The sequence below is a fragment of the Salvia splendens genome, chromosome 4 (genome assembly GCF_004379255.2).
Source record: "Salvia splendens isolate huo1 chromosome 4, SspV2, whole genome shotgun sequence".
NCBI classification, from domain to species: domain Eukaryota; kingdom Viridiplantae; phylum Streptophyta; class Magnoliopsida; order Lamiales; family Lamiaceae; genus Salvia; species Salvia splendens.
Genome location: NC_056035.1, coordinates 34,722,470 through 34,737,430, shown reverse-complemented (window position 1 = coordinate 34,737,430; position 14,961 = coordinate 34,722,470). Strand labels below are relative to the sequence as shown.

Here is a 14,961-nt window from a genome sequence, read left to right as displayed (position 1 = left end):
AAATCCAAGCCAAGTTGCTCAGATTGAAGTTAGTGCCAATTACACCACCAACTTGATGCAGACAAACATGATTGTGGGCTCTCCTCTTCTTCCTCCTCCACTCGCAAAAGCTCTCCAATCAATCAATGGAACTCTGAAAACATTTATTTTCTTTTTCTTTTTTTTTTCTAGTGAAAAATAAAACATGGTGTTTGTGAATGGTGATGCACCAAGATTTGATCTCATTATTACGTTCAACTTTTTCAAACAATGGAATCTTGTTAGGACAAACAGTGAAAAGTGATTCTCTTCTGTTGGAATCTTGCATATTAGCCCTTCATTGCAATAAAGCACTCACAAATTTTTAGGCCATTGGCAATTTAAGCCACCTTTAAAATTTAGAAATAATTAGTGCCCCAATTTTAACATTCTACGTCAGTCTCATGCAACAAATTTGAGAGCTCTAATAGGTCAAAGTGGGTCTAAATTGTAAAAGACCTCAAAAGTTGAGTACTGAATAGTAAATAACCCAAAGAAAAACTAGTTATTATATCAGCCCACATGCTTAGGCAAATTCCAAAAAAGATAAACACTTGATTTGAATATGAGAACATAATAGAACTGGAGATATCTGTTACATCAACAACCTTCTATTCACAAGTCCTAAAACAGTCTTGACAACTTCAACACCTAAAAGAGAAGTTAGTTCACAATCTTTGCAAATTCCAACCTCTTCTTCCCCTGCAGCTTGTTGGTAACATAGTGCTTGCTATACTCTCCATGATTGTATGTCCTATACTTGCAAGGGTTATTCTCATCTACAAACTCCTGCATTGGACCGAGCTCGATATCGTAGCTCGGAGCATAAAATGTCACTATAGACAGCCTATCCTTCTCCTTGTGTGTCACTGCTTTGTGCTCCACACTCTTGTATCTCCCATTAGTCAAAACCTTCACAAAAAAAAAATCATAAACCACAAATAAGTAAAGTGATTAGGTTTTTATACTAATAAGAAAAGTACCTCAATTGTGTCTCCAATGTTGATGACTAGTGCATTGGGAATGGGCTGAACTGATATCCATTTACCATCTTTTAGTATTTGGAGGCCAACTGAGCTTCCCTTCCCCTGTTGCAGAACTGTGAGGGCACTTCCATCGGAATGCGGGCTTAACCCTAAGACGAGGTCAGGCCTCGGACAAGCCGGGTAGGAGTTCATCCTCACTGCTTGCACAGCCACACCAAACATCTCCTCAAAAACATCCTCTTTTAGTGCAAGTGTTGTGGCTATGTGTTTCAGCAGATTCTTGCATAGTTGCCTTACTTGTGCTGAGTATGTTTCCACAGTCTCACTGTTGAAAAAAGTTTAAATAAGCACTGACTATGAAATATGAATGAAACTCAACAATCAAGATAGTGGTGAAGAAACTTCACCTGAAATCTGAAGGATTAGATGGCCAGAGTTTGGGATTCCTAATGTAGTTTGGTATGACACCAAGTGCAAACATGTTGCACCAATCCAATTTCTGATCTTCAGAGAAGATGAAGGCCTGACCATAGCCTTGTACAGTTCCAGGAGTCATGGGACATGGGGTACTTCTGCTTCTCCTCCAAAGGCAGCATGAAGAAATCCATAGCCACTTTCTCTATCCTCTCACCTAACTCCCATCAATCCCATGATTCACAATCTGCAATAAAAAAAACATAGTAATTAGAAAAACAATACACTTATTTTTCAAGGATGCAAAAAAATTTAGACATGAACCTGAAAAAAGCCCCATTCTTGGCAAGCTTTCATGAGCTTGTGTAGTTCAGCAGTGGTTCCTTTGGCAAGTTTGGAGAGATCAATGAGAGGGATGGTGTCAGAGCAGAAGGTGGGCTTGTCCAAGGCTGGCCTCTCGGTCGTGTCGCGGATGAATCTTGGAGGGATGTGTGAGGATTTGCAATTTCTGAGCTCTTGAACATCATCTATGTGGCCAAGATTGATGGCTGAGAGTGGAGCTGGAGCCATTGCTGTGTGTTTATAAGTTAAATGTTGATGTTATTTTGAAGGTGGTTGATGAGGAGATCAAGCCTCTATTTATAGATGGGGTATGCATTGTAGTAACTTGTACTAGTAATACTTTTTCAATAATTCTAAACAACAAAAATTTGGCAAAAATTAGTGATCTTTGGTACTAGTGGTTGTTGTATTATGGGCATGATCTTTGAAATTTTTTAGTGGGACGAGTGTCATATCATTGTATTTTCTACTTATACCTTAGTTAAAAATTAAATTGATGTGTTAAATTCAAAAGTGATCTTGAACTAAAACAACGTGGTGTATACACTAGGAGTACCACAATTATTTTACACAAACTATAAAATAAAAGAAAAATGGAAAAAAATTGCGAGCCGTCACATTAACCTTCGCGTGTAGGTGTGAGGCTTGTCACGTCACCTAGAGCACCCAGAGCACCCGTTATGGATGACCTGAGATTTGATTCAGCACTTTGGTATGTGTTTTTGATACGAGATATATCTTCCATATCTCTCATATATTAGTAATTAATATCTTTACAGTATATTTTGCTTAATTGGTTAAGATTATATTAGATAATTTACGTTGCTTTCTCTTCTTCTTCAACATACAAACCCTAGTTCTTGTCGTGTGCGATCGACGGGCAAGCGTTCCCGCGACCTCACGGGGGAATCTAATCGAGGTTAAGGAGTTCATCCTTAACAGTTTTGTTCTTTTTTGCTTAGTGTTTTGCTCTGTTGTGTTTGCTTTACCGTGTGCTTGTGTTTTTTGCCTTTTGGCTGTGGAAGGAGGTGTTGTTGAGATTGAGATTGAGATTGAGGCGAGGTTGTTGTATTGCCGGGGGTGTGGTGTCATGTTGTATTGATTGATTTGTTGCGTGGTATTTTTGTTGCTTCTTTGTTGGCATCCTAATAGTACCTAGATTCAACTTTTCTTTTGATTATTTAAAAATGTGATGGCACATAACAATGTAACATCTTCCAAACCTGAGGGGTGGTGTCAAATCTTGATCTACAAGTGTGAGAAATTTCTCATATTTCCCTTTTTGACGTAATTTAATCTACATAAAACGAAAATGAGTGGTAAATAGAGATTGTTTGGTAAAAAAGAGGAGAATTCCAGAGACCGTGGGGTCGGGGACCGTTGGGAGTATTTTTCTGGGCGCGGCGCGGAGTTGGCGCGGTCTCGACGCTTGGGCGTCGGTCGCGACGCCCTATTGCAGTGACCGAGAGCCGCGGCGCACACCCAAGTTTTATTTTTATTATTTATTATTATTATTATTATTATTATTTTAATATTTTCAAAAATTTTCTATAAATACTTCATTCTACACATTTTCACATCACACACATTTTACACCCTAATTTTCACATCACACACATTTTACACCCTAATTTCACATCACACTCTATATTTTTGTAGTCTCAAAATTTTCGTTGTATAATTTCCCCCTTTCTATAATACAACGAATATTTGGTTTTAATTTTTTATATTAAAGGATGCATTTTTTTTTATTAAATTCTGATAATTTTTATTCTAGTTAAATTAAAATATACCAAGAATGAAAAAAATAATTAGATTTGTGGCCTGAGCTTGTCCACTATTAAGGTGGACAAGTTTTTTTGTGGCCTTGACAAATTTTCTTGGCCTTGGCCAAGTTTTTATGGCTTGAGCTTGGGCATGGTCTTCCTACCATGGACACCCTTATTAGGTTTACCAAAAGGTATTATGTACATGGGTTTGATATGCCTAATATGATTAAGCTATTTATGTGCATTTGTCTAGTCCCAACATTGCACATATGTTTAGTATGTCTAATATAAATTGATCCAAATTTCATAATAGACTTGCCGGAAGAACGAAAGTTTTGTTTTAACTCAACAAAACACAAATAAAGAAAAAATGGAAAAATAAAAAAAGTAATAAAATGATTACAAAAATTAAAATACAAAGATATCTAGGCAATTTTTTTATTACTATTAGTATCTAGTTTAAGTATCTAAAATGCTAGTAGTAACATTGAAGATGAAAGTAAAACATGCTGGAAATGAATACTCCCTCCTTTCGCTATTAGGAGTTTTATTTATTTGGCGGCACGGATTTGAAGAAATATTAAGAAAAATGGATTGAAAAGAGTTAGTGGAATATGAGTCTCAATTATATATAATGCTATTAGTTTTAAATGAAATGTGAGTGAAATGAGTTAATTAAAAAGCCTAAGACACTGTTACTATTTATAGTCAAAATAAATTGAAATTCAACTTATAAATCATAGAATAGAGGAGAGTAGAGATTAAGAATATGAGTTGAGAAGAGGTGATAGATATGACACGGCACGTCTATTATATGTGACAAATACAAGTTGGCTCAGTTTGGTGTCCTTACATGTATCACTATCACCCAATTATTCTTTGCAAATTGACTAACCCTTCCCTTCTACTCCCTCCGTCCCGGGCTACTCGCTCATTTCCATTTCGGCACGGAGATTAAGGAATGAGTGTATAGGAAAGTCAAAAATGACGGCTGTAGGTGAAAATTTTTACTAAAAATGAAAAGAGTGCAAGTAACTTGGGACGTCTAAAAAGGAAATAAGTGCGAGTAGCTTGGGACGGAGGGAGTATTTGAGACCCAACTCCCTCTCAATCCCCCTCACCACGCGTGGCGACACAATCACTCGTATTTTCCATTCGTACAAGCAAAATATTCCTAAATCTATTTTTGTCAATTCCTTTTTTTTTATATAAGTCTTCTTCTACACGCTTTTATTATCTCCTTTAACAAAACATTCCACCACCTAGCAATATCAAGAGTATCCCACATCTGTTTTTCCCTTTTTTAAAGTTAAGCTATACTCCATAATGTTATACATCTATTAGGCTCGAAATGTTTCTAGTTTTTCTTCTTGTATGTATTATTGGTTTAGTGTTTGTAAAATTATACATCCCCCTTACTAGAGTTGCTACTCCATAATATTCTACCTTCAAAATGTTTATAAATTTGAGACACGATTCACAATTTTTCTGAATCTTTATAGATTTTGTATGAACGTGACTCATACAAAATTATACAGCAAAATATTTGAACGGTGATGAAATGTTGATAAATAGTTTGTCAATGGAAAGGACTGATAATTAGCTATATTGACTTGTAATTTCACTATTGTTATATTCATCTATACTACCACTCTATACTAACCTATGATCTATATAACCTACAATATCTAAACTGTACTCTCATTCGGGCTCCGAATCTCGTGGCTTTAACGTTCACAAAACCCGTTCCCGGCCGACATTACATTGGGGTTTCGAGCCCTAATCTCGTGAAGAAAAGAAGAAGAAGCAGTCAAAAATGCTTTTACAAGAATGGATCCCACTTTGTACAGAAATACAATTAGCCGTTATGTTTTCTTTTAGTACCCGATAACTCTGTAGCTCCAGGGATAGAAGAGTGTGTGATTCTCGACTAGTCTCTATCGCCACGAAGACCTTGGTGGTTGATGGAGTTAAACGCGAGCCATACCAAACGTACGAGTTCCTCTACATCTTGAAAACTAAAGTCAATAACTCTCTTGATCGAATCAATCGCGTCTCTGTTCTGAGACTTTTTGAGTTCAACATGGGCAGCTGCAAACGCATCCTGCGATTTCTTGCCAGCTTCCATTGCAGAATTCACATCTTTCGTCTACAAAAGAATTAGCTTAAATTCATATAACAAATATACCAAAAAAGCCTAGGTTGATATAAAGATGAAAGAGGCACACTGGCGTGCATCCGTCCTACTTAAATCCTAATGATGAGCTCTAACTGGGGTAGTTGCACCGCATTTCCAGATGCTTTGCCAAAAATAAAGCATCAACCGAAAAAAAATTAAAGGTGTATGCATTTCCACGTCAACCCACAACCATGAAATCATGACCACCACAGCAAAAGCAGATGCAGATAACATTATTTCAGTCAATCAACTTACAAAATCAAGCAGCCGGACAAAGTTGGGGCGATTGCGAGGCACTATAACATGATTTGCAGCATGAGGGCCACTGCCTTTAGACAATGCGGCCTTGTCCGGTATTGCTAAATTATGCAAGTTATCAACATCAGAAGCAGACGATGACGGAGATTCACCTAATTAGATGAGCAAATGTAGCATCAATAGCAATATCATCTCACATCTGGCATAGTCTAACAAAATTACAAGAGCATATCCATAAACAGCTAAAAGAGAGAGAGATAATTACACAACATTATTCCAGTTATCGAGATCCGAAAGTGACTTAAGTAAGTCACTAAGTCCTAACAGATGGCATTCGTTTGCTTGGTATTGAAGATAGGTTAATATATAATACTCCCTCTGTCCCATTAGAAATGAAACGTTTTCCTTTTTGGTCTGTCCCATTAAAAATGAAACGTTTCTAAAAATGGAAACAATACTCTCTCTACTTTTTCTTCTCTCTTATTTTACTCTCTCTTAATTAACTTACAAAACAACACTACATAAAATCCCGTGCCGAAAAGCAAATGTTGCATATTTAATGGGACGGAGGGAGTATATGTCATTGTTATTTCAATAGGGGCTACCAGAAGTAGTTCGCATGTAAAGGAATCTGCCCCTTTCGACTAAAGTAGATTACTCCAACCATGCAGTCCAAAATTTAGGGATGGTGAATTACAATGATTTAAGAAAATGAGTTACCGTACCCTGTGGAACCATTTGCAGACTCGATTGCAAATCTTGGCAAAATCTGCATGCTGATGAGCTTTTGCAATAAACTACCTTCAGGTACGCCACCTCCATGCATTTATATGCCAAAGCAGCGAAGGGCAATTCATCACCTTTTTCATATTCACTCGCACATATTCTGCGGATTATGTAAAGTCAATAGAGAATTCCAAGATAAGTAGTCATCATTTCAGACAGCTTCGTACCAGAGATAATTCTCATAAGAATAATAAAGAATATCCCCCCCCCCACACACCCACACCCACACCCACACCCACCCAGAATGACATTTTGAATCCCAAACAGTGTGCTATGCTATCCACGTAAAATATTGGCTACAAATTTTGCATTTTCATTACAATTTACTAATGAAATTGATTTAATTCTCATCTCCTGCCATGTTGCTATCTTATGACCTTTAGGCACGGTGTCAATAGAGAATATAAGAATATAGTCTGTCAAAATTATAATCTACAACATCAAACCAAACCCCCATTTCCGAACAAATAGCAAGCAAATACAGCTAAGTACATACAAAATGCAATACTATAGATTTTGCTTGGAGGAAATTTCAGATTACATGCCCCTTCCCTTCCCTTGCAGGTCTTACCCTAAAAATATATCAAAAAAGGTTTTCCACAGAATAAGAAGCTGCAAAGGACTCAAGTTCTGAGTATCTACTTACTTGCAAAGTTGGGCCGCAGCACCATACATTTGCATTGGACTCGTCTCCATCTGTTTGCTAGGCTCTGCGTCACAGACTTCCAGAAGTGAAGCTCCGTGAAGAAACTTTAGGGAAGCTTTAAAGTATTCATAATTACTTTCAGAGCTAAAACCAGAATTCTGCAAAAGATAATGTACACATAAGTTGGATACGTATAGAAGACGCATAGATGTGCAAACGATTAAGACAGAAAAAAGACCTTGATAAGATCAGCATGGGTTCTAAGTTCTTCTGCTTCTTTTAGGACGCCTTCAGCTTCATTCAAAGCAGCAGATGTAGTAGCACTAGAGACATTCTTGTTCCAAAGGCTATCATCAAGAGGTAAAGATTGTTTCTCTGCTTCTTTATTAATGACGTTTTTGTTAGAAGTGCCTTTTCGATATTTTGATGTATCGCCAAGTACAGACGCATTGTCGGGTCTTGAGTCCATAGGACTCTTTTTCAAGGGACCTAATGGCCCCGATGCTTGTTTGCTAGGAAGAACTGAGTCTTGTCCCTGACGCAGGTCAATGCGGACCTTTCCTCTCCACGGTTCCATCAGGGCGGAAGTTGGCTCTGTTCTTCTTGGAGGATCATGTTTATGGCTCTGATGCACAGCATTGCTTCTGCAGGGATTATTAAATTCTGACTCATTCTTATCACGTTCTCTCTGTATAGGTTGCTTCTCACTACTGCTATCCTTCAATTTTCGGATACTGTTCTTACCAACAACCGGACTGTTTTGACCAGACTTGAGGCTGAAATCGCCAGAGAGAGGATGTCTCATGTTACTCACCACTTCATGTTTGGACGCACGATTGTTTTCGTTGATGGCTGTCTCTTTAATTGGTTTGTTCTTCGAATCTGAAAATTTTGAGCCATTGTCCATGGTTAGGCCATATTTTCTCCTCCTAAATGTGCCGAATTCTGAAGCCTTATCCATCTCCTGTTTCTTCGCACTGCTTACAGCAGCAACGTCGAACCTAAAATCGACTTTCCCTGCAGTGTCGATCATCATTGGTGACACCTGGTTCTGATAGAGCATCTTCATGGGAGATGAAGAAACCGACTCCACTGGTGAGCCTTTCATCTCAGCGTAGCTAAGCCTGTTTTTGCGGGAATCGGAAATCTTGGAGGAGCTCGAAGTGGCAGCCGTTGACAACTGTTCACACCCTAAATCCTTTCTCAGTTCATCTATATCTTCAATAGTGAGACGCATCATTGCTTTAGGCTTTTTCACCTGCTGTTCATTCTCGATGCTACCATCCATTGGATATCTTCTATCCCCCAACTCCACACTTCTTCTTTTCAAAATATCACCAACCCGACTTCCTCTGAATCCATCTTCGTCATTATGAGACACTCGCTGTTTCTTATCTCTATGAACATCACCATCCTTGTTCTTGTTGATCGAAACTTTTCTTTCTTGGGCAGACACATTATCCTTCAATGTTATCTTTTTAGCTGTTACCTGTCCAGCATTACAAGTTTCCAAATCCAGATGCCCATTATGTGGTAAATTACGCATAACTTCTCCATGCTTCACGTTAATATGGATATTGCCAGGTCCCACAGAGATCACTTCTTTTTTGGTACTCTTTTTCGTCCCGTTCCTCAAAGCTGCCTTACTCGGAAAGCCTGGTGTCACACCGTGTCCATTCTCAACAAGATCATTGTTAAATGTTGGATCATCTTTAGACTTAATCCTTTTCATTTGCTCCTTCCCCTGTAAATATCTACCCGATTCCTGCTTGATTTTCTTCCTCGGATTTGAATCAGCTGCAGAATGTTGTATTCATCCATCAGCGCAGAAAAATCACACAGTCAAGAAAAGACAGAGAAAGTGACAGGTTTAGATAGATGGTATACCTCCTGTCAGATGCTCTCCATTTCGTTTATTTAGTTTGGCCAAACCAGATGCTAAATTACTTGGGTGCTGCATATCGATTTGGTTTGTAAAATTTCCCCTTGCAAGGGCCAGCTTAACATCCTTCATACCACCACCATGTTCCGAATCCGTCAGAGGCATTTGCATTTGGCTTTTAGAATGAAGTGGATAACTCCCGCTGACTGCACTTTTTTGCAGTTTCGGTTTCTTCGTTGGATCAGACGCGAAGTTATGATGGTTCTGATTAAAATTGTGCGCAGTAGTTGTAGCTGCACTGGCCATGGTTCCATTTGCCTGAGCTTGGATATTGTGTTGATTTTGAGGGGCAGGAATTTTATACAGCGCGCGAAGAGCTGCTGTAGTTTCATCTTCACTGATGTCGCAACGATTATATCCTGGGCTGCAAATTAAGAAAACTGCAATCAGATTCCTGCTTAACTGAATCTGCAATTTTCATGACTTTTAAAACATTGCAATTACAGCACCACCTTTTAGTTTTTTGCAAACAACAACCCAATTTTTTCCAGATGTAAAATTAGTGTCGTTTCATTAATAAGCCCAACAGCATCTTAATGGTACACACCAAACAAACTTTGCTGAAAATTTGTGGATATTGTAAATTTGTAATAGTATAAAACTAGAAGGTGATGTTGTAATATCAATATTTTGTTAGTCGTGAGATAAAGAGTGAAAGGTCTTATTGATAATTCAGATTCAAATTTAGTCTAGAAGTTTTATACTTTCATTAACGGAATCAAACTGTAGAACCAAATAACTTTAATCACCAAAAATTGAACGACTAGGTGCCAATCGAGAAACTTACAGCCAATCTAGCATGCTGCATACCCACTTCTCAGGAAGTTGTTCCGGATCTATGCCATATGGTAGGAGACGCCACGTCTCACAACGGTCACAGCAAACCCACTCTTCATTTATAACCATGGGATTTACCACTGTCTGCTCGAGCCCACCAAAGGTTCCTTCCTTAAAAGGTACTGCTGCAGCTGGAGGCTCTGCCATATGACTGTCTGACGGTGCAACGTCGATATATTTCTTATCACTTAACCTCTCCTTCAACTTATCAGCAGGTGCAGCTTTGGCCTTCACATCATCGAGATTAAAGTTCATTGGCGAGTTAACGAAGGCCCTGTCCGATAAATGTGTTGGATTCCTCGTAGGATCTAAACTTGTCTGAACCGCATCTTTTCGGTCCAGATTAGCATCCTTCCTTCCACTGGATTTCTTTTTGGGTACGGCACGATCACCATCCCTGAAACTATCTGATTTCAAAGCTTTCTTTCCACTACTGTGACGTACTTTTGAGTTTTTTCCGCCCTCAACTGCTAAGCTCACCACTGGTGGACCAGTTTTCAAAGTCGAGTCATCTATAGCCTTTTCAACCATTTCACCTTCAGAATAAGCTTTGCATGTCGGATAACTTCCTTTACCTCTGCTCTTGCCATGATCAACTGAAACATCCTTCTGAGAAGTCGTAGCCATGTGTTCCTCAATTTTCTCTGGAGAAGTGCATCTTGATTCTAGATTCTCACACTTGCCATGACTCTGGAAAGAAGTGTGTCCGAAGGAGACATCCTGGAGCGAATGACCAGAAACAGCTTGCCTGTTTTCCCCATTCATACTTTCCCTCCTCTTATTATTTAAAGTATTGTTATCTAAGTTCTCAACTTTATCAGGCAAAGATTTGCATCTAAAGTCGTGAATTGCCTGCGTGTTGCACTCCAAAATATCACTGTGCAAATTTTTCTGCTCACAACCATCAAGATACTCTCGGTTATCTCTCCAATTGTCGTCAGCAGCCTTTGTCTTCTTCCCCCCTAGAACATCGTTATTCAATATCTTAATCGACATTGCAGAATTCTCGGGAGCAACTTTATACTCACTTTCTAACTTACATTCTCTTTCTTTCGTTAAATTTAGTAAATCTTCACACAGAGGTGAAAGAAGTGGCCCATCGGACGTTGGAAAAGAAGTCATCATCTGGACCAAAGAATAAAAAAAAAATGCAATCAACCAACAAGGTCCAAATCTGAATTGCGTGGTTATGAAAATAAAGGTCTAAATAAGTAAAAGATGGCACGCTCCTTGAAAAATATGGGTATCAGTGTTCACCTATAGAAAATACATACTAGCTTGTAATGGAAGAAAGAATATCAGAATGCATTAATCTCTAGCTAAAAAAGTCGAAGGAATCATACCTCAAGCATGTAGGCTGGAGATTCAGTAAGTGTTTCACGAGTTTCGAGTAGCAACTCATTACTTTCATCTTGACTGTTCCCCTCCGAGGAAGATGGAGACGTGAGCCCTAGACTATGTATTTGAGCATTATATCGAGCCACCCTTTCAGGTCCGACTTTAATGCGAACCTTCAGTGTTCTTTGATCTAGCAGATGACCTAACTTACTAGAAGGAGGTTCACTTTTTCCTGTGAATGTCTCGGCAACTTTACCAGAAGATAAAGTTGCCTTTTGTCTGCTAGAGCGCACACTGGGGGAAGATGCATCATCCCCCTGAGTCAAACGTGTGACTGATTTAGGGGCGGGTCCCTGTGTAGTAACACGGCCATGGTGCCGAGTAAATGAAAAATTCCTTCGCATGTATACAAACCATTAACTAAGAAATGTACCATATATATACCTCCGGACAGGCACTAGGAGATATAGGCAAGTGGGAATTTTGAACTCTTGGTGGAGATTTTGGTTGTGACCAGATTGAAGGAGACCGTTGATAAGTGGGTAAAAATGAGCCATATCCACCAAATTTTGCCCCTGCAGAAGCCACCAAAAACTATTCAGGGCACTGAATTTGGACAGGTATGAGGAAAAGATAGATTGAAGTCAGTCTGTTTCTCAACTCACCCAAATTTTCCGCACAAACTCCACCTTCGAAATCTTTCTGCAGATGGCCCAGTATGCTCTGAACCTTCTCTCCCTTTCAGAAGTAAGAGATTACAGTGTGTCAATATAGTTCGATAAAAACTAAATATGAGAACAAAGACATCTGAATCATTCAACATGTATAGCTGATAGTCACACAAGGTTAAGTAGTTAAAAAAGAAGGGCTTAGATAAATTATATGCTTGCATATGAATAAAAGTCCACATAGTGTTCCATGCTACAATAGAAAAAGATATGATTCAATCATAATCCTGATTATGATTATAGAGTCTAGACAGGGTAATAGATATCAAATATCAAACATCAAACATGAAGCTTAGATGCTTTCCAGATTATCATTGCCATTTTAGAGTAGCAAGAAGATCAAAATGTCACTCTTTTACATCTTCTACCAATCCAAGCCAAATGAGAATAGTCCTTAGTGCATTCACTTTACACTAGATGCACCTTCTTATCAGTGTAGGTTATATGATCATCTCATTCAGTTTTTTTAGTTGATCAAACTCAGCAATTCTAAACAGGTCAAGCACATTCAACTCAAAAGGTTTACATTAGGAAGACCATCACAAATGTTGTTCTTTTCAGTTCTTCTACCAATCCAAAACAAACAAAAACAGCCCACATTATGTTCAATGTGGATTATATCCATCTTATGTGTGTTAGGTTGGAAATGATCATCTCATTCAGTTCACTTCAGACAATCAAATTTAGCATTTAAAAAACAAGGTCAAGGACATTCGGCTGCAACCTCATTCCACACACTCCAAAACATACGATCATCCACCCCAACTATCACGCATGTACAGCTGCACTACTCAGTTAGTAAAGCACAGCATGCTTGATCAGTTCAAAAGCAACATAAATTGCACTATTTGTCCAACACTGAACAGCATTAATTGCAGGGTAAGAAACTCATACAATGTAAGAGAGAGCTACATCAGGATCAGTGGTTGCATCATCATTGTAATAGCAAGTCTCTCCTTCTTCAAGCTCAGGCTCCTGAATCATCCTGGGCCACAAATACCCTAACCCTAAACCTCCCCCCAAAGTGCTCAAATTCTCCCAAACCCAAACCCAACCTGTATCCTGAAATCCAGCATGAGGTGCATAATCACCTCCCCAATCAAAGAACAAAACTTTAACCCAAAAAAAGCACTCACAAAACCCACAAAAACCTAATAACAAACACTTCCAAAATTCCCTCCCAATTCCTTGAAATTAAAAACCCAGACACTGGTTGATCACCACCATTCACAGAAGAACACGTGTACCAAATGTATTTCCAATAAACTCCTAAACGGCAAAGGGTGGGCGCAATCGACAAGAATAAATTTTTCGCAGGAATTTAGCAACGATCGAAGCGATTCTCAATATAATTAGTTGTTTTTTGGGTTAATTTTAAGTGTATGTATGTTTTTTTTGTTAATGCATACAGACTGAAATTGAGGGATAGAAGAAGGGGCGGTGGGGATAGTCTCATAATTTTTTTTTTCTCCTTTAACACAATTTTTTTGTTTCCATCCAAATAATTAACTCCCTCTTAATCTTTCAAACTTTTTTTAATGTTTATAGGAGTAACTACTTTAGCATAAAAATTTACTAGATTAGAAATAGATATAGCAAACTTTTGAAATTACTTCTGCTGGTCAAATATATTTATATATCTTTATGATGCTATAGCAAGCTTATTGATTTTGTTGAGTTAAATGTATTAAATAATATGAACCCAAATTGATTTGCAATAACTTTAAAATGTTATACACCAATCATAATATCAATTTTCACTATTTTGTCATTGAATTATTAATTGATTTATAATTTAGAGTCTATTGGAGGGCAAAACCACCCATGTTATATTCTTATTAATTAGATTTGTTAACCTAAGCAAGGTAGTTTTCGATGTCCGCCACGTACATTACAATGGTTTTATCATAAATTTGGTGCATGTCTTGATTGATTGTAGTCAAGATTATCATAATAATTGTACCAATTGATATTCTAATTTTTGTAATAATTAACTTGTTTTCTAATAATGCTCATGATATTTATTGCGTTTGTTTATACATTTTTCAATTTCCTAAACAGTAGGGTTACAATATATATCAAGTTTGTATACAACAAAGTTTGCGAAAGCTAAACATAGTGATTCATTCGTCTTCATATATGTAAGGGCATTAGCAATGGGGCGCCCTAAGGCGCGCCCTAAGGCGCGCCCTATGGCGCGCCACGTCAGCAGTTTTATCCTCCTACCTCCCCACCTGCAGTGGGGCGCCCTAAGGCGCGCCCTATGGCGCGCCACATCATCATTTTATTTATTTGTTTAATTGATTTAAATGTTTTCAACTAACAATTAATAACGAGTAAATAAAAAGGTCGAAATAACAAACGGGGACACATTAATAAAAAAAGAAGTTACACACCGTTCAACTTACAAAAAAAAAAACTAAGTCGGTGCAATTCCCAACTTCCGACGCAGTTCATCTATCAATGCCCGGAGGTATTCGGCTTCGTCGGGGTCGGTACACTTCTTGAGGGCCTTGTGCGTCTCCAACAACGTCCTCGCCATCGACGCTGTCGCCAACGACGAATACACTTCGGCTGCCTGGGGCGGGAGCATTTCCGGGAGCGGAGGTGGGGTTGCAGCGGTCGAGGATGAGGTCGCGGCCGCCTTCCCTTTGGCCTTCGCAGCCTTGACGCCGGGAGGACGTCGGGAGGACATCGGTGTGCCGGAACCGCTGTCGT

At 38.6% G+C, this 14,961-nt stretch overlaps 1 protein-coding gene and 1 pseudogene across 2 annotated transcripts; both read right to left on the bottom strand.

Moving 5' to 3' along the window:
- Positions 1-504: 504 nt before the first annotated feature.
- Positions 505-2,165, bottom strand: LOC121799141 (annotated as a pseudogene).
- Positions 2,166-5,012: 2,847 nt separating this feature from the next.
- Positions 5,013-13,689, bottom strand: LOC121799625 (cysteine-tryptophan domain-containing zinc finger protein 3-like). 2 transcript variants are annotated; one of them, XM_042199042.1, is made up of 12 exons: positions 13,138-13,689; positions 12,181-12,253; positions 11,960-12,090; positions 11,521-11,868; positions 11,218-11,302; positions 10,128-11,139; positions 9,286-9,704; positions 7,637-9,195; positions 7,399-7,556; positions 6,692-6,852; positions 5,964-6,118; positions 5,013-5,678 (listed from the first exon to the last, which is right to left on the bottom strand). In XM_042199042.1, exons 1-12 carry the CDS (start codon positions 13,225-13,227, stop codon positions 5,460-5,462), a joined length of 4,410 nt encoding a protein of 1,469 aa, XP_042054976.1. In that variant the 5' UTR covers positions 13,228-13,689; the 3' UTR covers positions 5,013-5,459. The 2 variants fall into 2 exon arrangements, with proteins under 2 accessions (XP_042054976.1, XP_042054975.1); XM_042199041.1 differs by having other exon boundaries at positions 10,128-11,302.
- Between the last annotated feature and the right edge of the window lie 1,272 nt (positions 13,690-14,961).